The sequence below is a fragment of the Xiphophorus hellerii genome, chromosome 23 (genome assembly GCF_003331165.1).
Source record: "Xiphophorus hellerii strain 12219 chromosome 23, Xiphophorus_hellerii-4.1, whole genome shotgun sequence".
NCBI lineage: Eukaryota > Metazoa > Chordata > Actinopteri > Cyprinodontiformes > Poeciliidae > Xiphophorus > Xiphophorus hellerii.
In genome coordinates, this window is record NC_045694.1 from 26,539,395 (window position 1) to 26,567,311 (window position 27,917).

Genomic DNA, 27,917 nt, shown 5'->3' on the forward strand with positions numbered 1-27,917 from the left:
TTAGTTGCAGACGCAGCTGAGTTTTATGTGAAAAGTTTATACGCTTCCCCCTCTATCCATGAGAATCCTGGGGCTCCAGCGCCAAACACTTAAAAATCTCTGCCATGTATCGACTTTGTAAGTGACACTTACCTTTCTCTCTCCGAGCTCAGGTAGCAGACGAGGTGACAGGCCCAGAGCAGGGGACCCGCGTAAGTGCTGAGAGCTGTTAAAAAGATGGCAGGCGCTTCGATGTAGCTTTCCAGACCGACAAAGCCCACAGAAATGTCGACGGTGCCAATGTTGTTGGAGTTGCCCTGCGGGTGCACAAAGCAAACCTTTTAGAGCCCTGATGAGAGCGCAGAAATGACTGCGTACAGACAAAAACAAGTGCACACGAAGATCTGTGGCTGGAAGCACTTAAAGGACAGACGACTCCTTTCGCTTTTTAACGAAAGGAGTCACTCTGAGACGCTGCCGACTTCCCGGCGAGCCAGTTGTTTTTGCGTCCCTGACCGGATCAGCACGCGCAGCTCTGAGGAACTGGGCTGGAGGTTAAACCACTCAGGACAAATTGGAAATGTTCACTTGTATATTTGCCAACGACAACAAAAAAGGGAGCAATCTTGACAAAAACATTTCCGAATTATATATATAGTACAGAGCATATTAGACACAAAAGTCTAAAAAACTTGAAAGCATGAAAAAAAAAGAAAGATTCGCAATTGTTTTGAAGCAGATAAGTCATTTACAACTACATTTCTCTAAAGCAAAAGCAGCATTTTTTTTTGCTTTAGAAACACAGGTGACCTATTACGCTTCCTTCAACAGGTTAGGATAGGTCAACTGCTTATGTAAGACATGTTCATTACATATTTTTACACAAAATCATTCTGAGATAATGAGATTTCATTCTGGTCAGTTCTGACTATCAGAAGAGATGTTTTACATCTGGTCACTTCAAATCCAAGTTAGCTGCTGCTGGCCACGCCCCCCAACTCAACATTTACACCCACATGTGAAAACGGCTGCAAAGAGATGCGCGATTGGACAACGGCACATCTTTGAAAAGCAGAAGTGGAGCCTCCTTCGAAACCAACAGGAATGCAGCAAGTTGTTTCTGAATGATATGTCAACAACAAAACACTTGTCTTTACCAGTGGCCGCTGTACAGCGGTTAAAAAAGCTGACCAATGGCTCTTTTAACCGTTGCTAGGTGACAGTGCAGTGCTCGTCGGTTGTAGCTTCACAATCAGAAGGTTTTTGAAACGGCTCATTTTCCAGACACCAAAAGAAACCATGAAGTTATTGTCACAAAAATGACTTGGACTGTTTTTAGAAGCAGTAGGAAGACCCAAATGCAAGTAAACAATTCCGCAAAATGTGAATTTTGCATAATAGCTGCCCTTTACCATCACTTTATTTCAGTTCAACAAATGTTCACATCTTCCTGCTCTATCTTGCGCACCTTTACAGCTCCGTTTAAAACATTACAATTAAATCCTTTCCCACATAAGCCAAAGCAAAAACACGCTGTTTTACATACACAAACTACCACCTTTTTATTTTGATTTCAGTTTACAATGAACGATAATTGCATCCAGGAGCCGGTTGTGCTTCTGTCAGGAACGTCTGTTTCTCCCTTTTCCTGCTCCCAAACCGGCCAAACCTGTGAAGATCCGAACGAGACTCTCTGTCTGAACGCAAACGCGGCGGCGATCTGCCGGGCAGCGTCTCGCAAACTAACAATTTCTTCTCCATCTGCGCGCACGTCTGTGATCAGGGAGGGAGAAGACGCAAACAGCTGGCTCGGCTGTAAACAAACAGTCGCTGTGAGTGAGCAGGTTGGAGGCTGCATATAGATGCTTCTCTTCTTTGCTTTCTGGTTGGAAGTCCCACTGTTTTGCTTTCAATGTCATTTCTTTCCCCGCTCACAAACGGCAAATATTTATTGCTTTTGAAAATGTAGAAGAGCGGGATGTTTCAGGAGAAAGAAAAAAAAAAAAGCACCTCAAATGGAGGGCGTGAGCCAGCAGGGCTGGATGATGCATCTGTTTGATGGAGTCTGTAAAAAGTGGGGAAAAAATGCAAATTTCTGCCTTTATTGCTGCTTTCCGCATCGTCTGGTTTTCAGATGACAGACCCCAAGATGAAGTTTCACATTAGCTTCAACATTTTGTCATAGTGGAGCTACAAATCTATATCTGTTTTATACTGCTTTTATTACGCAGAACACAAATTAAAATCCTGTTTTCTACAGTCACCTAGAGAGAGTCCATGAAGCCCGCCACGGCAGATAAAGGATGACGTTGTGGAGAGGTTAAAGTCGGGTTAGGTTGTAAAGAAATCTGCTTTTGAACATTTCTTTTTGGTCTGTGTTGTAAACAGAAAAAGTACAAGACAAGTGGAAACCTGCAGAAACTCGCTTGTCCACTTGAACTGATACACAGTGGTGGGAGAGTCGTGCTTTTCTTCACGAGGAATGGGGAAGCTTCTGATAGTAGAGGAAGCTATACAGCTAAATATACAGCCACATATTGAGAATCTGCCACAAAAAACTTTGGGTATAATCTAACGTGTTTGGCTAGAAAGTCCAGTTTGTTTGGGACAGGGTGAATGGACCAAAAAACTGGTCCACCAAAAATCCCACATCCCGGATCGATTGAAGTGAACTCTGGAGCGGTGCGAATGCATAGCGCCAAGAGAGCGCTCCACAAGCAGGAAGCAAAGCCACAGCAAAGGGCATTCTGGGTAAATACAACCAAAACAAACAGTCCTACAACCGCTAAAATCTGATGCTGCTCTACATTTGTTTACATGTCGTAATAGAATCAAAATACTTGTGGGTGTGTAATACTGCATTTGTAATCTGTGTAAGCATCTTTGTGTGCAACTTTGGACAGTTGTATCTGTAAAACATGATTTGTAAACCGTAAAAAATAAAATTTGTGCGTAACTCCGGGTACTTGTAAATATGTGGTCGTATGTTTTCTATGTCTGGTAGTTTGATACTCTGTCCTCCTCATATTTTTCTGTTAGCGGGAGCAATTTAGGAGAAGGTTTGAATTTGTAATTATCAGATTTCTGCTGTTGAAGTTAAAATATTTGTGTGTAGGAATTTAATGTTTATAGAAATTGTAATTGTGGGTGTGTGCTTTTATTTTGTATTTGTAATTTCTTAACATTTGTGTATGCATTTGACCACATATTTCAGTACCAGGAGTTCCGCAAAACTTTCCTTTTTACAGTTTACAAATCATGCTTCACAGATACAACGATCCAAAGTTACACACAAAGAGCCTTTCATGGATTAAAAATTAAAAATTACACATGCACAGATATTTTGAGACTATTTTAACTCCATATTTCTTTCACTTGTTCTTGGTGTAGCGCCTCCACAGGCGAGGAGGTAAAAACGTTTTTCCATTAGTCTGGACGGTTTGACTAATTGGAAAGTTCACTACAGCAGCTGAAAATGAAACAAATGTTTAAATTTTTGTCCCCAATCAACCGCAGCCTACTGCACTATCAGGTTTGATTTTCATTACGCTTTATGTACAACAAAGTGAAGGCATAACAAGCCTGTTCTTCCACCTACACTTTTTTCAGTCTACAATTTGTGTTCTTGCCATTGGCAGGAATTTAAATATTACTTTTCTACTTCTGTACTAGTTTCATTTTTTTCAGCAGTGTGCGTTTCTCCTTTCTTGACTTAAAAATCCCTGTTCTCTGGCGCTCTCAGTATAATCTGACTGACCTTGAGCCATTTTTTAAAGAACGCCAAGCAGACATCCCCTTAAAGACACATGCAGCTACTCATTAACAATATGTTCAAAACAACATATCCTTTTACTTCCAGGTTATATTCATGCACCACTTTGTCTTGATAGAAACACGACGGGCTGCATAAATACCACTCTGTGTCGTCATCTCATCACTCTGTTGTTTCTGGGAATGAATTTACCTGGAATTTTTCCCATGATGCTCTGGCGTCTTTTATAGCAAACAGATATTGACGAACCATTGCTAATATGTTAGAAACCCCTAAAAAAGGATTCATTTGGAGTCCAGCGACCACCAATTAAGTTCTAATCAGATTGGTGATGATATTTTTGTTTCTACATTATCCAACTTTTCTGCCTGACGACATCTTTTGTATCATCCCAGCCTAAATTTCACATGCTGCTCCTTAACGAACCCGTTAGGGTCGTGCCTTCTGGAGAACATTTTTTTCCTCACAGCTCTATAATTACAAGCCCGGACACAGAGGTGGGAAATTGTCTGGCGACAGAGTAATCCCGAGCCCATCACGGCCTTAACGACCCGCGAGACGACGAGGGTCACTGAACTGTTCGCAACGTGCGAGTTCCTTCGACGACGACGAACAGCCGCGAAGCAAATACCTGCTGTGGGCTGAGCTGAAATGAAGAAGTCCTGTCTGCCTCTAAAGGCACACTGGGCATCGGGAAGCATCACCTAGAAACCAGCTTTCCCCTGCTGGACTTTCTACCAGAGCGACGGAGTTCATTTGAGAACAGAGGTGCTCCTCAAACACGGTCTAGCTTTTTATTACAGGTTTATTCAGGAAAGCTGAAATTCAATTCAGTTCAGCTTTCCTGAACGCCTACAGAGTCTGATCGATCATCAAGTCAGACGAAAACACTCGACCACCTGATCAACCTGTTGCATGAGGAGGCGAGGAGTCCGGATGCACAGCTGCGTCAATAGAAACTGATTCAATCTGCTACAGGCCTCCTGAGAAAACCTTTAATCAGCCGGCAGAAGAAATGAATCTGGCTGCAGTGCAACGCAAGCGGGATTCACTGGGAATGTATTTAACTGAGTTTGAATTTCTCCATATGATTGGACTGGATTATATATTTCTGCATATCAGCTTGACTTGTCTTCTAAAGCAACTTGGAATGACATTTGTTTTAATTGGGGTGATAGAAATAAACTATATTAAACTTGATGTTATTGAAAAGATTTTTTTTTTTTTTAAAGAAATGGGAAACTTTTAAATGTGTTTTCCAGGCACATAGTGGCTTTTTATAGCATAATCAAGTAGCTGTGTTAACTTCCGTTGTTAAAAACATACTACATCAAATATGACTTGAAACTAATTTTACTTCCTAATTTAACGCCTGGAAATTGGGCCTTTGTCTCTTTAAGAAACTCCCGCTCTTTCTCAAACAAACGCAGGGAAAACTGCAAAACAGCTGAAACACTGAGTTCCTTTAAATCAAGGCTAAAACCCCATTTGTTTAGAGTTGATTTGATGAATAACAGCTGGAACATCATTAATTTGAGTCTGTTTTCCAACTTTTCATCACTTTCCTTTAGTTGTTTTTGTTTATTTTGTTGCCTTTTTATATTTTCATTGCGTAAAGCATTTTGAATTTCTTTGTAGAAATGCGCTTTGCAGATATACTGGCCTTGTCTCTAAAAAAAAAAATTAAAAAATTCAAAAGCCTAATGAAGTCAGTTCAATTTGACCTTAGCGAACAGAGCAGCTTCACTAAAACGTTTGCTCATGTTACATAGAATCAAATCATAATAACATTTTTCTACCAATGCAACCTTCAGCTGCTCTTTAATTACATTGTTGCACTTAAAATGGATGAACAATAAAAGGTTAGTTAATTATATTTTGTTCAGTAATCCCAACAACAACCCAAAGGCACTTTGAGAGAAAAATCTTTGCCTAAGTATATCATCATACGTGTATTAAAGAGCAAGAAACTATAAATGTTGAAAGTAAGAAAACTGATGTTCAATGTAACCTTTTAAAAAATTTTAACCCATGTGTTGGAAACTAAAAGAGAATTTGGGGTCAGGCCCAGTAAAAACAGGAAAGATTTCCACAAATGGAAGATGAAGACAGGATACAGCGAGCACTTTTGGAGCAAAGTAACGGAGGATGAATCTGTCCTCACCCGGTACAATCAATCTCTCCCTTAGAAAAAAACCTTAGCCCTAGGACTGTAAAAAAATAAATAAATCAGCAGCTTGGATTCAAGGAAAGGAAAAAGAGACGTACTGACCATCAGAGGAAGAGAGTTGGCTAGAAGTGGAGGACAAATTACGATGTCTATCTGATAGCTGCTAGCATTTTAGTTCATTTGAACTGATGAATGAACTGTAGAGTGATAGTCTGTAAGGTCTCCCAGCTACTGAACTCAGCTGTTCCGACTTCCTCATCCTCACCGGACAAATCTGAATACATCACAATTTCTCATAGTAAACATATTTCTAAAGGTGTTAATGATATGAAGTGTTCACCAACCCAAAAAATACACATAGGAAGAAAAAATAAACAAATAAGGATGAAATGCCAAAAACACCACAGAGACAGTGAAGATTGGAGGTGGGAACAAACACAGTTGTAAAGGAAAAGTTGTAAAAATTACAAAGGTTTGTAGCTTACCTGAAAGTAAAAGAAGGCTTGGCCAAACCAGTAGTGCATGATGGTGGTCTGGGCCGCGTCGTAGTGGAGCTTCTTCCAGATGAACTGAGCCATGAGCGTCTGGATGAGGAGCCCGCAGCACAGCACCGGCAGGTTATGGGCCCGAAACAGGAGCGAAACCAGCAGCACCAGGCCACTGTAAATCTCCCACAACCCCCTGCTCTTCAGCTTCGCATCTGCCGTGACAATCTGGGATCTCAGCAGGTCCTTGGTGCCCGAGAAGAGGATGCCCAGGACGAAGACGTAGACGAAGCGTGCCTCCACCGTTCCCCTGTGAAAGACGAGCAGACAGAGCTCGTCACTTCTGTTCCAGCAGGAAGAGGACAGCCGCATCGATTAGTCCCGACAAAACGTCTCGCTCAATGTTCGGGTGACTGGGTTAAGAGACTCGGCGACGTGAACTCTGACTCTGCTTTGGAATCACAAATATTTAGATGGGGGACAAATGTAAAAGCACTTGATCTAGAGTTTATTACTGAATGATCATCAATATCATTAATAAATTATTAATAATATTATTATTAAATTATCATTAATAAATCACAATCAACAGATTTTAAAGCTTGTGAGCATCTCTGTGAAGAAGATGACATATCTAAGGTGGCACGGAAAACCCATACTACAAATTTTTAAAGATTTTTTTTCTTCCAAAAGTGGCAGATTAAATAAACTTTAATAGCAGACAAAGGTAATCTAAGTACAATTTTTTTTTTTTTAAATGACTTCATTTATTAAAAGAAAAGTTATCCGAACTAACATGTTGCTAAAGCTAAATCATCTTAATCATCATATTTTTAGTCCAGACAATCTAGAACCAGGGTTCCCACCCTGGTGGTACCAACAACCTTTTCAGCAAGTCAATGTTGTGCTTAGGCCTCTAATGAGCCATCATTGGATCCAGGCGCGTTAAACCAGGGAGAACTAAAACGTGCAGGATGCCGGGCCTCCAGGACCCACTTTGGGCACCCCTGCTTTAGAAGGTTCATAGTGTATAGATAAAACAAAGATAAATATCCGCCTCTTCTGTTGAATCATGAATAAACGATGATTGATCACATTTTTTTTTGCACCCCTAATTTTTAGGGTGCATTCACACCAGCCCTGTACAGTCCACTTTGGTCAAATTCTGGTTTGTATGTTAAAGTCCAGTTTGTTTGAGAAGGGGAGACTGGGAAATTAAATTCTGATGTGGTCCAAAAAAGAAAACCTAGACCTCGGTTCGGTTCAAGTGAACTCTGGTGCCGATTGAATGCAGTGTGGACCGGAGACCGCTCCAAAAGTTGGAAGCGGACTATATCGCCTGGCATTCTGGGTAATTACATCAGAATCAAACATGTCTAGCGCTGGCTAGACACAAAGGTTCATTGTTTGGTTCCAACAACAAAAGAGAAATCCTACAACCGCTAAAATCTGGTATTACTCCATTTTTGCTTACATTTTACGAAGAAGGACGTTGTGCTCATGTCGTCTTCTGTTGTTTTTGTGTTGTCTCTTTCAGTGGTTGTTCTTTTCAGCGCCCCCACAGGCGAGGAGAGGAACAGCGGTTTAAATTAGTTCGGTGTGAAAGCGAGCCGCACTGGCTGAAAATGTAACAAATCTCATCATTTTGCTGCCTACCAGACCATCTGGTGTGAAACCAAATTAGTTCCACTTTCCGCACCTGATTACTGTCAGAATCAAGAAATCACTTCAATGTAACCTGTCTGACATCATGAAGTAGACCAATATCTAAGAAAAAAAAAAGGAAAAAAAAGTAGGAACACATTATCACTGTACCCAAACTCAAGTATTAAACAAATGGAGGAAAACAAAATGTGAAACTATGACTCCATCTTTGCCCAGGTGTGGGCTGCAGTTCGCTGCATCAGTGACGTGCTTTGTGCAGAATCCTCTGCAATATCTGCTCTCCAAAGATCACAACTTTAATTAAATTCATCTTCCTCCCTCTTGTTTAACAGGACTGCTCATATTTCTGTGACTCATAACCTTTGCTTCATTCGGTATGCGGTGTGTCAATGTAACATTAATAATTAAAGCCAGGAGACTGGAAGACGGAGCGAACCGCCGCAGGAAACAGGCTGTCTCCCACCCATCACATTGTCAGTTTCTCAATACGTTTTGAGGAACAGGGCATTAAGATGCTCTGAGTGCATTTTGAGGTAAGGTGACATTTCTTCAACTGTATTTATTAATTTTTTTTTATTTGAACGTCGTACCACGAGCTCATAAGACGCACGAGTAACGGTGTGCTGAATTAAAATTCGCTTTGAGATCGGGTAGATTTATAGGTTTCGCCGAGATTTCGTGACGGGGAAAAGTCGTAACTTTTCAGAGTAAGGATTCGGGAAGTGGAAGCTCGACATATCAAAGATGGCTTGGTTTTGTTTGTCGGCGTGTTCAGTAGCAATACATACAACCAGCTGCATCCAAAACATCAGGATTTTTAACATTCCTCCCCATCAGCGCTGAGAGTGACTTCCCCTTTTCTCCTCCACGTCCTTCCCTCTTCATTCAGGCGCCTCTGTGCCAGATCAATCTTCCACCCTGGGACTTCTCCTTATCCCAGGCCTGGCTATCAGTTCTTTATTTCAGAGGTTGTACTTCTGCATCTCTCTCTGCTTCAGGGCATTTTTTTTTTCTCTCTCCGCTCTCGTCTCCCTCTACCGTGTGAATTTCACTGTCTTTGCCTCCTTTTCTGGTTTGTGTGTTTCTTCTTCTGAACGTTTTTATACAATAAAAACGATAAATTCCGTTGAAGCAAACATATTCTCATTGAGACAAAATCCAACAATATTAAAGTTTCACATAAATGGAAAATGCTCACAGGAATTTCTCTCTGAATTAGATTGTGGAAGAAATTAGGCATGATGTTACAGTCGTGAAGTGAATAACTTTTGTTATCTTTTTCATTGTTTTTAGCTCACAGTTCATGAGTAGAAGCAGTACAGAAGAGGATTAGGGCCACCGAAAAAAAAAAAAGAATTCTAAGAATAAAGTCAGAATTCTGAGTTTAATCTCAAAATTCTGACTTTAATCTCAGAATTATTTTTTTTATTTTTTCGGTGGCCCTAATGCTCTTCCGTAAGCAGAAAACTCAGGAAGGCATAAAGGATTTAAGCAAGTTTGACAAGGGATAAACCGTTATGGGTTGACAACTCGGGTCAGAACATCTCCAAACTGAAACCGTTTCTGGTCTGAAATGGTCAGAATCTATTGGGTCGGATTTTTTTAAACGAGCTAGTGTAGCTCAAATTGCTGAGGAAGTCCATGCTGATTCTGAGAAATTAGTACAATTTGACAATTTTGTTATTTAGTGAAGAGTAGTAAAAAAAAACGTACATAATTCCTAGCTGTGTCTGGTGTTCGTTCTCCAAAAAAGTACCAATGTCTCCTGCGGAAATATATAGTTGAAGAGAAATATGAACATTACAGGGTTTTCTCCAGAAAACCTGATAAGCCCGGTGGAAGGGGCGCTAGGGCGGTCCACACCATGTTTTATGCAATCGGTGCGAGCCCAGTAAACTATAAACCTAGCTTAATCCGTCTTTACTGTCACTGTGTATCAAAAAATGTAACATTTAAAATAAACAAATGACGTTCAGCCTGGTGGACATTAATATCTACTTTCTGCATAAAACACAAACTTCGGACCAATCACACAACCCTTCCAACAAAGCCCTGTGTGAAATACTTTGACCCGGGTCTTGCTATTATTGCTTAATGTCCTCGTTATTATAAGTGACGACATCTTTATCTTCTTTTCAGAGCTGTAACTGTTTCTCAAGCTCAACATCTCAAAGCATCAATATTCATACAGAAATTTCATACAAAAATGTTTTTTAAAATCCCAGCAGTGACTTCAAAGGTTTTGTTTTTCCACAAAAACCAGTCCTTTAACTCAAAACTTAGATTTTTCTTCTTAAAATAAACAGCTGTTTAACTAATGAGTGAAAGAAAATTTACATAAACACGTAATAATCAACGGGCATGTATTGGAAAGGAATATTTGATCAGAATTTGTCAAACCATCATAGAAAGCAAGTTTGCTGACATTTAGGAGGTGTGATTACCAACTCTTCCTTCTAAAATCAAGGTGTCCATTACGCAGGTTCATCTTTATTTAAAATACAATTATATTTCAAATTATAATGCACTGAACAGAAAGAAAATGGTTACTAATATTTTTGGAAATGCTTGTGGCTACATCATCAAAAAACACTGGATATTAAAGCACAATTGGTGGAACTAAGTGTCCTTATGTCCCTTCCATATTTAAAATGAAATAGTCAAAACTTAGATGACAATTTTTAAAAGAGGAAAAGTGAAGCCAGAGTTAATTTCAACTCAACTTCTGAGCGAGTCAAATGTCAATTGAACGTAATCCTTATTTGATAAAATATTTGATCATAGCTGTATGCTTTTTGTGTGTCTCTATTGTTTTGTAGGAGGATTTTAACCAGACTGCACATTGACTCATGGGGACCCGTGTTACCATGGGAACCACAACAGAGATCCCTGTAGGTGAATAACCCCCACTGAGACAGAAAGACAAAGTGACTCGAGTAACTTTCTACACATTCAAGCTAAATGTAAATTGAGACTTCCAGGAAATGAAACAAGTTGAAAACACAATTTCAGAACCTAATAGCCTAATAAACGTGATAAATTGCTATGTGACGGATCGCAAAAGTATTATGCAATCTTCATTTTGTCACGTCACAATCAAGTACGTCAATTTAGTTTGTCACGTATAGCGCAGGAATCAAACCAAACCGCAAAGAACGGGGAGTCTCATAACGACAGTTTAATAGAAGATGATGAAGAGCTTGAAGAAGAAATTCTGGTACCAAAACACAGTACCACTGAAGAACAATGAGATAAACCAAACCTAAAGACTCTAAGGAAGAAGTGGAGATGACAGGGGAGGAACTAATCAGAGGTAAGAGGGTGCAGCTGGGAAGGGAGCAGGTAGAGGCGAATGATGGGAGTGCTTAACGGGTGGGGTCGAGATCAGAATAATAAGGTAAACAAACAAGAAGGAGAAAGATAAGGAAAGGAAAGCTGAACAGTGAAACAGTTCTAATGAGGAATCCAAAACACAACAAGAATAACTCAGCTGTTAAGATATTAGACAACAAAGAAATGATCCAAAAATGTAAAAGAAATAACTAAAACTAAGAGTCCAAACTCATATAGGTCATAATTTCAATTTAATTTGATCTAACAGGCACATAATAACTTGATATGAACCACTCTAGATTAGGGCTGCCATATTCCTGGGAGGTGACCTTCTACACCAGTCACCTTCAATGCCCTTTTTGTCTGTTCTGCTGGTTTAGGTGTTCAGCCATGTCTAGGTAGGAGGGGTGAACCGATTGTAGTTTTCTTGTCAATCACCGATCTTTAAAAATACTGACCTGGTCATTCAGATTTTTTCCAATACCAATTAATTTGGCCTACAAAGTCTTTAAATTTAGCAACACAGTTGCTAAGTTGGCAACAGTGGGGAGACAGTTGTCAACTGCGGGCGGACGGACGAAAACCGGTGGTCTGTCAGTCAAACTTCTCTCACGGCAGAACAACAGAGGACAATGGCTGATTTTTAGATTGGCGGATGAGATTGGTGGACTTAAGGATCAACCAGTTGCCAATGTCCCAGAATTAAGAAAATTAATTCGATTATTGCGCATCGATTGCGCGGTGCACTCCTACTTGGTAGGCTTGCAGTACGTTGTGTGGTTCACCATGTACATTGTAAACACTACGGCGTCATTGTAGAAAATCATCCACACACTATGATGCTCCCAGCACCATGTCTAGCCATTGGTTGGACTGGGTTTTAATAAGGGTCTCAAGGTAAAAGGGTTGGATATAAACGCAAGTGGTTGTAAAGTAACTAAATGTAGAAAAGGTTAAGTGGTATGAAAAGTTTTCAAGGTACCATATCTAGTTAATACAGCCAGTTTTCAGACATTTTTCTTAATTTTACCCAGCTCTGTCGCCCATTGTGCCCTACTTCCCTCTTTTCCTGATTTCAAATATCTGGACAGTACAGCTGCAGTGAAGAGGAGCTAGGTTTGTCTGATCAACAAGTTTCAAAGAACACATCTAGTGGCATACAACTTATGACTCAAGTTTGTACCGGCTGCTCTTTATCTAAACTGCTGACTCTACAGAAATCTTTCCCAACTATCAATTATTTATACAGAGATTGAAGCTTTAACGGACAAGTGCTTTCCATAATGAAGGCAATAACATTTATAATTCCTTCTGGGAGAAATGCTTATCCAGAGAGACTTGAATGAAAAAGTGTCAACCCAACCCCCTCACACGCACTCCTTACATGAAAACTGCTCTTTAATGAAGTCATATGAATATTTGCTCAAAAGATTGTGGGATGAGTACACTCGCTGTAACGGAGCCACACGAGAAACAAAGGGCTGAAAGAAGAGTGACAAAGATAAACTGCTTCATCCCGTTTCATTATAGATGAAGGGAAAAGTGGGAGTATTAGGAGGTAATGAGGTTAAGAAAGCCACTGAATCTTTAAGCACTTACAGCCTGGAGGAAATCAGATCTAATTGTATTCTGAGAAAATATGTGGAGATGAACGCAGCAATTAGGGGGAGAGTGCTTCACCTGTAAACCTTTTCCACAGCAGACATTGTGACGGCCGAACAACAACGCAGGTGGAATTAAAGACACTAATGGCTTTGGTTCGGTCTGGATTGAGAGTGTGGAGTTTCCTCAACTCCAGGGATGTTGTCTCTGGAAATACTTTCAGAGCGAAAACGTATCACACTAAGATAACCTGAGCAAATATGATGAGTAAAAAAAATCGTTCTCTTCTAAACTTAATAACTGGTTGTGCCGCCGTTGGCTACAACGACTACCATCAAGTGTTCATTATGACAGACAGTAGATCCGTTTCCACTGAATTGCGCAAATTGGAATTACGAAAATGAGTTCGCTTCACGAAAACGCGGCAATTTTGAAAAAAACAAAAAACTCTGGATTTTTCAGCGGACAACTGTGGTCCCCGTGAATGTTCGCGAATAGCAAAAATCCGTGAATAACTGAGATTCCCGTCTACAAACATAGCTGCCTAACTTTATTGAGTCAAACAGCAAGCATATCTTAACACACATAAACATACGTGTGGAATACGTGAATTTGCAAACAGGCAGGGGCCCGTTGGATGTGCCAGGTGAAACGAAACGTACATCTTCCAAAAAGCTCCACTTTCGTATCTGTAGCACACAAAATATCTTCGTGCAAGACTTGGAGACCACTAAGGTGTTTTTTGGGAAATCGTCGTCCTTTATGTACTTTTTGGTCGGCAGCAGTTTGGCCTCAGACTTTCTCATTTACGCCAGTTTCACCCAAGTCATTTTCTTATCAATGAATCACGAAACATCGGTTGAAAACTTCAACTGAATTTGCTCAAGTTATCTTTGTCTCGCATTAAAATTTGTATGATGAACAAAAACACTTAAAAATGGCAAACAAGTAAAGAAATGTGCAGGGGAGGGCAAACATTTTTCTTCACAGCACTGCAACACCAGGAGTGAACTCAGTTCTAATGCTGTTGTCTCTGAAAATGATCTCAATGTCTGCTCTGAAGCTATTTAGACACTTAAATAAATTTAAAAACGTCCTGCTTTGTGAGTCGATCATTTTCTATTTTTATAAATCCAGCTTGGGGCAAAAAACACGGTAAAAGGAGGATTTCTACTGCAGTTGTCAAAACTCACAAAAGTACTAGAGGGTAATAACTGACCCTGAAGGAACTGAGCAAGTATTAGACATATATTATTAATCAGTGTCTTATGCAAACTTGTACCTAGTGAGGAAGGAAGCAGAGTAATATGTTCCATCCTATGCACTGTTCTTTATTCAAAACTCCTCACACAATATTGCACCGATTACATTCATTATTATTTTATGCAAAGGAAAAAAAGCATTCCAGGCCCTGTGCTGGACTGTACGGTGATGGATGTGCGCCGGTGCCATTTATATGATAACCAGCGTGTAGAGAGAAAATCACATACCAATTTATCTGACCTACAGCACTTGTCTCTGATTACAAGCCGTCATTATTGCCGCCATCATACCATCTACATATAAAAACTGATGTGGACACGATGTGACATTTGCATAAAGAAATTCTTGCCATTCTGGAACTGGCATGTTGATTTAGAACGTCAATGTAAATTAGCCCGAAGCGATACACGTGTTCCCCAACACTTAGGGATTGCCAAACTCTGAAAGCTGAAAGGCATCTTGTTTGGGCTTGGCATTTTCCAAGCTAAACGTACAAGCTGTCCTCCTTCTCAAAGCAATTAAAGCTAATTGCTGTTTACACAATTTCTCAAACTACAGGCCCTTAAAAAATGACAGCGAAAGTTTTCTTTCAACTGGATCTCCCCGTCGTGTGTTGGTTCATTTAAGGTGAAATGGGACGAGTTTTCTTTTCTAAAGAAAGTAGGATGTATAATTTAGTGTAGGGCCGTAACGATTCATTGAATGATTTGTGCACCTCGAGTACTAAAAATCTTCCAGCAAATTATCTGCCTCGAACCTTAGTTAAGTTATGTTTTACTATTTACTATTTAGGTAGGACTATTTGTTGCGCACTTCCACCAATACGTTGCAGATAAACACTAAGCGCGACTAGTATAAAATAGGGTGGATCTGTTTTCCCGGATCCACTTTTCACGTTCTGTCTGGGGTTTCCGGCGGGGTTATTGCTTGATGAAAATGTCAGTTTTCATAGCTTTTCCAGGTACCAATAGAGAACCTTAAATTGACTGCTTGAAATAGGACAGCGTTTCTCCAGGGGCTGCTTCCTAGCAACGGTGCTATAGTTACCTAAAACTATACAAAATAATGAAAACTGAAATTGAGAATACATTTTTCGTCAACGGAAATAAATATAAACGGTAATTAATGGGAAAAAACTATAACTAAGTGGAACTATATCATGTGTCTATATGGCATGGATTTATATAGATATAATATCTTTCGTTTTTGTGTTTATGAATTTATTTATTAGCCTTTCAAACTGATGTGAAATGAATTTTTTTGCCCACACAAACAGTTTACGTCAGCTGCCGGAAGATTGCGGTGGTCTGTGTTCTTCCTTTTTACGGCACATTTTTACGGCACTTACTCAGGTACAATATGGCGACAGCAGAAGTTGAACAGCAGTCGTTGGTTCAATAACAATTGAATATATTTTTTGAAAATGGTATCTTCTGTTGTATTCATAACCCAGTATTTGTATACATAATCACTATTCTGCATCTAAACTAAACTAAATATTCAACAAATAATAACAAAAACTAGTAAACACGCTCTAAAAACCAATTAAAACTAACCGAAATTGACAAACAAAAGGCTTCAAGGAAATAAAACTAAACCATAATGACAAAACCAAAGCTAGTATAACCCTGCCGCCTAGTTAAAACGGAGAAGTGCGCGGCAGGTGCTAAAGCTGATTCTTAGCGGACAAGCTTTACGGAAAATAAATTTCCTACCATCCCAGTTGCAACTAATTTGTGGCGGAGCGCATCATGGCAGGTGTGTTTCTGAGTGTGACGAATGTGCCAAATCCCGTCGCCAACATGGACACAAAAGCTACAGATGGCTGTGCAAAGTGAGAGTTCATCTATTTAACTCACTAAAGATGAATTCTTAAACTAGAACCTGGAGTATACACATTAAAAAAGGGTCTTTGTGAGCCACTGCTTTATTATTTTTAGTTTTAAATGGACAAATTTCAGATTTTGTGCCATTTTTGTCCAGGATGACTTAAATAATGAGCCGTTATTGTTATAGGTTAATTTTCTAAGCTACAGAAAAGCAATTATTAGAGATACACAAATATGAAAATTTGGGCCCAATACTGATATCTGATATTAATACTGTTGTTACGGCAGTATTAAAAACATTTTCATTGTGTTAAATTTTTCATTTACTTACTTGATAAATCGTTGCAATAATTGATGGATTACTACATTACTGAAATAATTGTTTACAACAGCCCTAATTTGGTGTGTAAAGAAGAGCAAAGGAAAACTCAAAGCAACAGAAAACTGTGGCATCCAGGCGGCACGGGAAGACGGTTGGGAGTTAAAAACAGAACGACGCTGAAAAAAAATCTAAAGACTTGAGACAGTGGCAGAAGTTTCACTGTCCGGTCAATAGAAATGTGGTCCATCACATAAAATCCCAATAGAATACACAGAAGCTTCTGTTTGTTACATAAGGACAAAAAAAAAACTGAAAAGGTTCAAGGGGAGTGAATATTTTTGCGCAGCGCTGTCAGAAAGACAAATGTCTGACTTGTGCTTTGCTTCCAAAGTGGCCATTTTCAGAGTCCAGATACTGCAATGAACAGGAAGTTGTTGCTCCACCCTATTGGCAGAGATATCTTTCTTTTCAGAACAACAAAAAGGTATGTATAAGGTACTTGGTATTCTGTCAGAGCACTGACAATAAGGAGGCTGATGATGTTTGGAGAGTTATGTCCAGGTTCATCTTTCTAACAAAATAACAGTTAACAAAAAGATTTCATCAAGGGAACATTTTGTTACTTTGTTACTGCCGAACTCGAGTCCTTTGTAGGCACTGCCGCAATCAAATTCACCCAGCAAGATAGAGCATTAAACATTCATTAAAGCAGATAGAGTAATAACTGCTGCCTAGATGTATCATTAATCACTGGATCACACTTTATCGTGATAGGGGACTCTACATAGACAATGTCTCGAAAAACAGAATCATTTTCATCCCTTGGATAGGGAGGAAAAAGAAACTTCATTTGAGATCAGAATTTCAAATCAGATTTTAGCTTCTCACTGTAGGAGATGCAGCCTTTCAGAATGGGTTATTTATACCAACGCTGGCAACAGTTTGGGCTTGATTTTCTGTTTTGGGCTGCGTTTTTCTGCTGGGTTGGAAGTGGGTGATGCCAAGCTGTAAAAGTGTGAAATGCAGGAATCAGATGTGGTCATTGATGGATTTTTACAAAAAAAAAAAGTATGTTTTTTGAGTGAACATTTTGGGTTTTTTCCCCCCTGTTGTGATGTTTTATTCTTTTAAGTTTTCACCGTGCCGAATCTGGAAATGTCCACAGCCTCAAGGGAACTGCTAAGTCAAGACAGCCTACGTTTGAACACTGCTGCAGTTAACAATGCTAACCGTGCTAAACGACGTGCTAATAAAAGAGAGATCAAATGCTTCGACTGGCAAATAATTGTGAAGATAAGCTCTGTTGGGAACTTCAGACCATTTACATTCAGCAGGTCAAGTCTAACACAAAGGTCCGGTAACACTTTATTAATACTTTCATAATAAATTTATGTCAGATCATGATTTCTTGGTTAATGTCAAGTTGTCATGACGAAGACATTTTGAATAATCTCAACTTTGTATTAAAAGTGTCATGATTTACCGAATGGCACTTTATGACAACAGTCATGAATATTCATGAAGACTTACTCATGTTCATGACAGGCGTCAGGTCATGTTTATGACGGTGTCATAACGATCTTATTCACAACCCGTCAAATAAAGTGTTACCAAAGATCCAAGATTTTTAAATTACTTTTTTGCATTTTTTAATAACCAATTGTAATAAAGGTGACAGACAAAGTAATAGTGCTTCCAATTCTGCACTAAAATAAAGGGCTGTTTCGTTTTTCTCTTTTTAGGCATTTGGATTTGAATCGTCTGGTTTAAAATGATAAACAAAAGTTTAAGTTAGAGAGTTCAAAAAGGGGATTTCCAGGTTTATTAGGCAATAAAGTGACAGTAGACGTAGACAGATATAAAAGTTGAAGTAATATATCTGAACCTGATGTCCTCATGGAAAAGTAACACTTTCAATCATTCTGTCAGTTTTTTTTTTTTTTTGATTTACCGTTGATAAGTGAAATTTATGACAACTATAAATCAAAATTCTTCTCATAAATGTATCGAGAAAAATGGTAAACGATACGATAAATGCCCACCCCTATTTCACAGCTCTGTATTTTGGTTTGTTTATGAAAGTCGGGGAGCCCATATGACAAACCGAACCAAAGGAACTGGAAACCCAGAGCTTTGGAATAATGACATTCAATAAAACTAAGTTATATAGCAGATTTGATCATGTTTATCTCTTTAATTCATTAAAATACTTAACTAAAAAGACAACAACAACCAAAGATTAAGAAAAGGGCCTAGATACGAACTGGTTTGTTTATAGTTATCAAACGGAAATAGGAAGAGAGCAAATGGCCGTTTGTTTGAGGTGTGGGTTTGCAATGCAGAAGGGCTGAGCAGGTTTGTTGCTGTTTTACAGAAGCAGTTTCCTTCAACTTACAATTTATTCATAGACATGTAGTTTGACAAAAAAAGAAAAAAAGAGGTTCAAGAGGATGTTTTTGGCAACTGCAGACATTAAACGCAAGGAGATTAATCACCCTCGTCTGATCAGCTTAATTCTTTCTTTTATCTTAATAGTAACAGAGGACGGAAAATAGAAGCTTGTCGAGTTGCCTGGATTTCCGGTTACCTTGGTAACAAGCACGGCGCTCCAGCAGGCGAATAAGGAAAAGGTAAGACCATGTCCAATCCCCTTGACATCTTTGGCATACCCCCTTCATCAATCACCCGCACCAGGCTGGCACTTACTGTAAATCAGCCAGAGCACGAAATTCAGCGTCACAGGCAGACACCCAACCCCCCCAGATCCCTGCTCCTCCTACTTGGGACAAAGCCGAACACGTCCAAGTGACAACTGGGGGGGGTAAGAGGGACTTTAAAACAAAGGCTGCAGAAAAACATCTAATTAGCCCTTCCTTCGAGCCACTTGGTGGATATCTGCGAAGCCTTGGCGGCGCGCGGCGATGTCACTTCTTCCCTTTAGCCTCATGTTAGATTTATAAGGAGGACGACCTCCTTTTCCGAGGCTGTAACCTGGTTACAGCACACTCAGCAATCACAGATAACAACGCCGAGAGTAAATGGAGGATGATCCTTTGTTAAAAGGTTTTCACTGAACGCCGAATCGTCTTTGGAACGTGGCTCTAAAGTGGTTTACCGCTTGGGTGATAAAGCTGAATCCTCTGAGTGTGTTGTGTGTGTGTGTGTGTGTGTGCGCATCAGTACGTGTGTCTGGGAGAGTTCACAGGTGTTTTGAGACAAGTTTGAATACATTTCCATTTTTAAGCGGGATCTGTATGCATGCATATTTTTAAATTGGGGGAGAAGCACCACCGGTCGCTCTCCGGATCAAGAGGGCCGAGGAAAAATGGGTCATGTTTTTTTGTGCAGCTGTTAGCCGCCTAAATGCATAAACACAAACGCGGACAGCGGAGGCTTGTTGTGGTCTTTATACGTGGTAACAAATGCACCAGAAATTGGTTTTGACGTACAGAGGTCCTGGCAGCTCCGGCCGCTTTGATGTGGAGCGACTTCCTGCTGGAACATTTGTTCACAAAAAACACATTTTGTGACCTTAGACGTGTGTTTCTGTTCTTTTCTGCTGCACATATTGTCAGTGTTTAAAGGGGGCAGCATTATGTAAAATTTACTTTTTTGAGCTTTACATCATGTTATAACAATATAACCTGGTTTAATATTAACTGAGGGCCTACAAAAAAATAAATTGGCAAAAAAAAAATTTAAACGTTCTGTATTTATATCACACTTTCTCAAGGCAGAGGACTCCAAAGCTCTTTCCACTACAATTCATTCAGTCATTCACACTCTGATGATGAGCTACTTTGTAGCTCAGGAGCAGACAAGCAGAATCAAATGAGTAAAACGGTGTCTAACTACCAAAGTGTTGCACCGAGTGGTACTTCCACTTAAAGCCACAGTATATATATTTTTTCTTAACCTGTTTTTTTTTAACCATATTTGTTAAAACTGTCAACGTCTCGTGACAGTGAAGCACGAGACACGTAATCTGCTACACTTAAGCTGCTATAGCAATCTGTAAAAAAAAAAAAAAGCACCGCTCCTGGTCAAAAACAACCAATCAGAGCCACGGGGAGGGTCTTATCGCTGACAATCACGCTCAGGAACACGCTGCTAAATGTGTTAATGGCAGAGAAACAACTTATCGTTACAGAAAAACTGTTTATCTGCCATCATTTGTGGGTATGCTAACTGCAGAAATGCACCACTCGGTTAGAAACAACCAATCAGGGCCAGGAGGAGGGTGTTAGCGCCATCAGGTAGACTTTCAGACAGCAGAATGCTAAAGTTAGTTAGTACTGGGAGAAAACAGAGGAGCTCAATTTTTTTTCACAGATTCGGTGTCTTATACAACAGAGTGAGAAAGAAAAAATGTTTTCTAAAAGTTACATACTGTCGCTTTAAAGATCATGCGCTCATTTGAGTCGGTTTATCACATAACACACGCTGAACTTTGTGGTTGTAGAATGGCAGAATGTGGAAATGCTCTACAGGCTACAAATACTTCTGCATGGATTATTTGTATGTAGGAAAAAGCACGAGAACAAAAGAAAAGGCAAATCATTCAGTGTCATCCATCATACTGCCTCTTGTAGCCTTTTCAAAATGAGTAGAACTTCCTGTTCTCAAATCCATTTTGCTGTTTAGAAAGATGTAATGAAGCAAAAAGGCAGCTGGCACAGAGAGAGAGAGAGAGAGAGAGAGTGTCAGGGATGTGTCAGGTGGATTTGTAAAAGGAGAAATCCACAAAAAAAAAACAGATCGTCATGCAAAGTTTCTTCCCACACATCCACTTTACACAGCAATAGAAAAAAGTGTTGTGAAAAACATTTTTCCTCTCATTAAACCTGAGACAGACCCTCATGCTGTATCGAAATCCAACCACATTTTCAGGGAGAGACAGACGTCTACTCATTCTAGTTGACTGAAACGCTACAGTTGATTTCAAACGGTTTGCTTTTTCTGGCACTGACCTGGCTTTAAAGCAAAGTCCATAAATTTTAATGTAGGTGAGGTCAGGGCTCGATATCAACCTTCTTTATCCATCCCAAAGCCCGTTTGTGTGTGTGTTAGGGATCACTGTTCTGTTGGAACATCCAACCGTTTCATCCCAAGCACAACTCCAGAACGGAGCAACTCTAGCCTGAAACTCAGGCGGCGGGTGCAGGTAGAATGTTTTGGGGGTTTTTTCCCTTTCTTTTTTGCCCCATCTCTCGGTGACATATTCCCATGCAAATAAAATTAGTCAATAAAAAATGAAACTGAAAAGCGTTAGAGGCAGTAAACGTTGTTTCTTGTCTATTAATCAGGTTTCTGCATTTTAATTTCCTAGTGAATAGAACCACAGACTCAGGATGCACCGATTGCATTTTTCTGGCCGATCTCTGATCTTTAAAGGACCGATTGCGATCTGGTCAGGACTTATTGTTTTAAGTCAATAATTCCATAATATTGATTTTAAAAAAGGACCAATTCCATTGATAGATAATTTTACCTATAACAAGACATTTTCCCATGTTACAAGTGAAATAACACTTATTTCTAAGAAATTTTACCTCAATATTCAGTTAGTATTGAGATTTTTTTTAAAAAGCCAGTATCTTCCTGAAAAAGTTATTTGTAAGTTAGTTTTGTCTTGTTTCAAGGGTATTTATGTATTTATACTAGAGACTGGACAGAATATTTGGCAAGAGTTTGTGTTTATGCAGTGCAAAATTACACCAGAAACTTTTAAAAATCATGGGTTAGATGCAACTATTAAGAGTCTTCAACAGATATTAGTTAGGGTGGATGTGCATTTTTGAGCTGTGATTGAAACTTGTGCATCGACTTTATTTATTTATTTTTTCTATGGAAGTTATTTGCTGTCATAATTATTCCACAATGGAGAAGAAGAGTTTAAATGCATCATTTAAAGCTAGAAATAAATAGATGTATTTAAACTTCGCACCAGAACTCCAACTGATACCTGCTCTATGGTGTAGCTGAGTCCAGATATGCAGCGATCCGATATGAATATCTGTATCAGTGTCGATATTGAAAAAAAAAAAAAAAAAATCGGGACAGATCTAGATCGTGACAAAGTGCAAGATCCATAAGGACATATCTATTCAGTCTAATTCTATGCTTCGTGCTCTGAGTTCATGTTTCATCATTAATTTTACATTTCTAATTGTACTTTCTGAATCATTTGAAGAGAAGGTTTGTAGGAGTTTATTTCTCCATGTTTGGCCAAGGTAGTCAACCTATTGTTGGTCAGTTTCAGTGTCTTTATTATTTATTTTACATAAACTGTTGTACACATGTTGACTTAAGAAATTAAACCTGTGTTGTTTTTGCAAGTTTATCCAAGCTTGTGAAGATATTGGTGTGCTGTTGAAGAGTTAGCAAATTTAGCACATTTATGTTTGCATTTTTTTTTAAAAAGAAACATTTCAAGTTAATTCTACCAATTTTTTTGTTATTGGATCGGTATCGGGCGGCGCTAAACCTCAGATATTGATATGTTATTGGACGTGAACAAAGTGGATCGGTGCATCCACAGTTGAGCCTAACGTGTTGCCGTTGAACGGCGTTTCACAAAAAGATGGCTGCTGCTCCTCGACCCACCCGTACTGTTGCTCCCGCGATGAACCGCTCGTCGCATTCTTAAAAACGTGAAGACTTGATGTTTGTCTAAATCCACAATAAAACCTGTGAAGAGCAGCGCTGTAATAATCAGCGTCTCGAGGTCGACATAAAAAGCTCGACATCTGGCTCCGACCTTGTCAATCATCAAAAGCAGCAGCAAACTCCGCGTGGCTTTGTCAGCTGTCGGTGAACGGGTGAGAGGTTGAGCTGCTAATTAGCTGAGCAGGTTGAAGAGACTGTCGAGGAGAGCGGAATTAAAAAAAAAAAAGAGGGTAGAAAGGGCCAGGTACTGGAGGGAGATGAAGAAAGGTCATAAAAAGTAGATAGGAAAGCCGCGCGCAACCCTGAACGCTCATTATTTTTCTGACGGGGTTCAGCAGACGATAACTCTGAGCCTAACTAGCGTCGGAGGAGTGAAATATAGCACTTAGCAACCGGGCTCACTATGCTGAGAACATCTAGTAAACTTTGAGGATATTATGTAAACATGGCACAGGTGTATACATGAATTTAGATATAGCTCTCATTAGCATAAGCCACGAGTCCGGATGAGAGTTCAAGCACACAGAAACTCTCCTGAAAGCACCGGACACTGAAGGGCTGGCACAAGATGAATTGTTGTATCATCTAGTGGGGGGAAATTAGCATGATTATGCACCTAGTAAGCTTGATTATTGCTCGGGCATGTAGGAGGGACGGCTCTTTCTGCTCTTATGTGCCAGAGGGTGTTTGCAGGATCAGGAAAAAAAAAAAAAAGCTTACTCCGTACAGGATTTGTTTTTTTTTAATAATAGAAGGGAGCAAAGGGCCTTTTAAAGAGCTGAGTTAAGAAATTTAGGGAGTGTAATTCATGCTAACAAATTTAAATATGAACGATTAGAGCTACTGTTCGTCTTGAAGATCAATCTGTACAGGAACAAGTTAAAGGTGGGACTTTTGGAGGAGGAATGCATGATATATCAGCATTAACATTGATATTTGCTGAGATTATTATTTTTTCTTTACATGTCGGTATCGGTCGGGACTGACCCAATATTTATTTCCATCTTGTTGCTGTTTCCAGAGGTGAAGGGGAGAGGGTTGGTCATGTAGTATTTGTGTGGTCATGTGACAGTGATGCAACGTTCGATTGTGGATTGTAGAGTCAAAGAATCCACAATCAAAAAGAAGAAGAAGAAGAAGAAAAAAATAAGTAAGGCAGTCACCGCCGTTCCGGTGTGTGTAATCAGTTTAATTTAAAACACTGTCAAATTTTTATTTTATGACTGGAAGAGACCCTGGAGCTGCAAGATTTACTGCAGATTAAAAAAAAAAAACAAGCAACAAAAACACACACAAGTGTTAAGTAGTTCATCATCTCAGTTAATGATGTGGTCTCAGTGTTTGTCCCAGATGACACACATTATAGCCTGTGAAACTCATGTGCATCGCAGCACATTATGGCGCTGTGATTTAAATCAGGCTCCTGTCATTGGGTGTGGAGGGGAGGAGGGCGGGGAAAAGTTGCACGTTGTTGCGAAGGAATGAAATCAAATTCCTGCGGGCCAGAAAGAAAAAAAAAGAAAAGGCACAACTTACTTGGACGCGGCTCGGCCGGAGCGTTGCCAGGGAAACAGGACACTGCCGACAGCTGCCCGGTAGCTGTAGACGCCCAGGAGTCCGAGCGCCAGGGCGACCTTGGAGACGAGCGAGCAGCGTCTCTGAACCAGGAGGTAGATGAGGAGCAGGCAGAGCGCGGACAGCAGGGACAGGACCGTCTTATGTTCGGAGCTGACAAACAGATACAAAAAAAAGAAAAGTGAGACATAGAGAACGTGTTCTATATAAAAGAAGAGCTTTCAAAGTTTCCAAGCGGAAGTTTATTCATATTTCATGTTGTTTGTGCGTATGGCCAACCGACTTTAGTCATTTATTTACACAACCTCGAGACAGGATCCTGTCGATTTCAGTTTTTAGCGATCAAAGCAGAAGCGCTTGATGACTGGATGGATGGATGGATGGATGGATGGATGGATGGATGGATGACTGGATGGATGGATGGATGGATGGATGGATGGATGGATGGATGGATGGATGACTGGATGGATGGATGGATGGATGGATGGATGGATGGATGGATGGATGGATGGATGGATGGATGCCGAGCATTTATGAGTTGAAACGCTGTCAGTCACATCCAGCAGCAGCATCAGTTAAAACCTTAAGATCACCCATTTTTAGCTGTTTAATGGATTTAGGAGCATGCCGGTAAGAAATTAAGCCACTCCACTTCGAGCACGAGGCTAGAAATAATAAGACCTCAAAGGACGCATCAAAGCCGAGCGGGAGTCGCGTGCGTTAGCCTTTAGCTGGATCAGATGGCTGGTGGAAGTTGGGATGTTTTTTTGTTTTGTTTTTTTAACTCCCCTCTCTCGACTGCCTGGATCTCATTAACCAAGCGAGACGGCAGAGCAGGTAGGGCTGGGGGGGGGGGAAAGGGCAACGTCGGACCGAGAAAAGGTCAGAATCCGCATCTCTATTCCACAACGCCACATAGTTTATTCCAGAACAAACTATGTTCTCGGAATATTAATTAAGCGGTCACGGTTTCGCTGTGAAATCACGGCTTTCTACAGTCGCAGACGGCTATCTCAAAATGCTAAGTGGAGGGGAGAAAAAAAAAAACACATGTGAAGAGAGCGGCTTCGGTGTCAGCAGAAAGCAGACGTAGGTCCGTGTTCACATTTACATTTGCAAATGTAATGTCTGGCAAGACGAGCTGTTGTTACAGCATTAGCTTCCTGTGCGTTAGCACTAAAGCAGCTACGGTGTCTGGCAACCTTTTATCTCCCGGTGATGAAAATCCTCCCCTGGAGAACAGAAAATGACTGGTTGCACTGATATGTTATGACTGGGTGTAGGTGGAGCAGCAGAAACGCATCAGCTGCGTTGTGACAGAGCGTGTTTGTTTTCTTTTAATTCCAGAGAGCCGCTGCTGAATTTCTCGCCTTAAATATTAAATCACGCCCCGTTCACGTTTTATTTTCGTTCTGCCTCGACTGGTTTCTGACTCTCACCACCTTCACCGAGAGCTGAGCTGGGAGGGATTGGTTCCCTCATATCCACACAATGAAACAAAGACGGTGATGTGCTACATTTTATGAGGCGAAAAGTTTGATCGCAGCTCTAGTAAAAGCTCAGCACTCATTAAATGTTTGGGTTAAACTGCTGAACTTTTGCTATTGAATAAAAGGAAAGTGTGAAAAGCCCCAAATAAGTGTTTGCACACACACATATAGATGAAGCAGATAACTTTTAGGGGGAAGAAAATCAGATTTTTACTGTCACTATTTCTTGACAGTATGAGACAATCTGTGAAAAAAAATGGAGATGCTCTGACTTCTCCTGGTGGTCCTATTGTCATCTCAGTGAATCTGCAGCTCTCAAAAACTAGCTTAAAAAGTTTAAGACTTCTTAAGGCCTTTTTAATGCCACCTGGAATGAAATTTAAGGCAGAAAGCAATAGAAAAAACAGATTTCTGGGGTCTGGTCTCTACAGCCATAGTGGTGGTTGATGCTGTACAAACTCTTTCTTAAACAGGATATTTTGTTTATAACAATCACTATTATAAATCACTATTTTTTTTATTTCATTATGACTATCTCATTATAACAAGACGTTTTTTTTTTATCTCATAAGATTTCTATATTGCTAAAACCAGTTTTATATCTTGTTTTTTTTATCTCGCAATGACTTGTTTATCTTATAAGTTTTTTATTGTGTCAAAACAAGATTCTTATCTCATCATTAGTTTTTCTATCTCATAATGAGTTTCTCTAATTACAAGTTTTTTTTATCTCGTAAGTTTTTTTTTTACATTTCTTTATAGCAAGTATTTTTATCTCTTTAAAATGAGTTCTGTTTATCCTGTTATAACATCTTTTTTTATTCCTTTATAATGTGAAACTTTCTTGAAAATTCTGGCAATTAAACACAAAAGCAAAATCGTGCAGCCAACTGCCGATTAATTTTGCCCTTACCCAAGATTGATGCTGAAAAGCAAGCTAGCTCTAGGGTGCAGCTAGCCAGTTATCTAGGGTGTATTAGCAGCTAGTTACTGGTAGCATAAACCTTCTGGAGTCACAGAATGTGATGATATCTGGGCATAATTCCAGAAAACTCCAGCTAGCAAAAAACCCCCCCAAAAAACAACTATATATGCAAGATTGATTAGTCCCACCACAACAACATTTAAGACCTGTGTATTTAAAGCCCCCATACATTTTCAAAACAAATTTAAGACATTTTAATGAATTAATTTTAGCTACATATAAAACAAGTCTCCCGTATTTTTGGGTCTTTTTATTTTGCCCGCAATAGGCGTCCACAGGCGCCGTTTCCGAATGATTTTTGAATTTCCACCAACACCAGAACCTACTCATCTAATCACAGGTCCAACAGAACCAACCTGTTGATCCAGTGGCTGACATCTGGGAGGTGGGCCCACTGAACTCCTGTCTGGTTGAGGGAGCGAAGCAGCCGGCAGCAAAGCAGAGTGAAGGGGGGCGTGGCCAGCGCCAGCCACTTCTCCGAGACGACCTCCTGTTTGGGGTGAGCAGAGCAGCGGCTGTCCTTGGACAAAAGGAGGTGCTCCTCTTCGTCTCCGGAGCCCCTCTGCTCCCTGAAGTACTTCCTGCACACGTCCTGGAAGACGGCGAGGCAGAGCGTGTTGAGCAGGAAGTACCAGGTCTGGTGCTCCTCTTCGACGAAGCTGCTCGCCGCCAGGCTGAGCGTGTGGCCGACGGTTCCGGCCAGCAGCAGGACGTCGAGCTCCGACAGCGACCACTCCCCGCCGGAGCTCCGCACAGGAGACTGTGAAAGCGAAGAAAA

The 27,917-nt window shown here is 40.1% G+C and overlaps 1 protein-coding gene across 1 annotated transcript in view; it reads right to left on the bottom strand.

Annotated features, from left to right (window-relative positions):
* pigg (phosphatidylinositol glycan anchor biosynthesis class G (EMM blood group)) overlaps positions 1–27,917 on the bottom strand; it is a 114,636-nt gene that overhangs the window by 15,485 nt on the left and 71,234 nt on the right. The window contains exons 9-12 of the mRNA XM_032554954.1: positions 27,496–27,899; positions 24,626–24,817; positions 6,407–6,716; positions 133–296 (exon numbers count right to left, since the gene is read on the bottom strand). Coding sequence (XP_032410845.1) covers positions 133–296; positions 6,407–6,716; positions 24,626–24,817; positions 27,496–27,899 — 1,070 coding nt within the window. The remainder of the gene's footprint in view (positions 1–132; positions 297–6,406; positions 6,717–24,625; positions 24,818–27,495; positions 27,900–27,917) is intronic.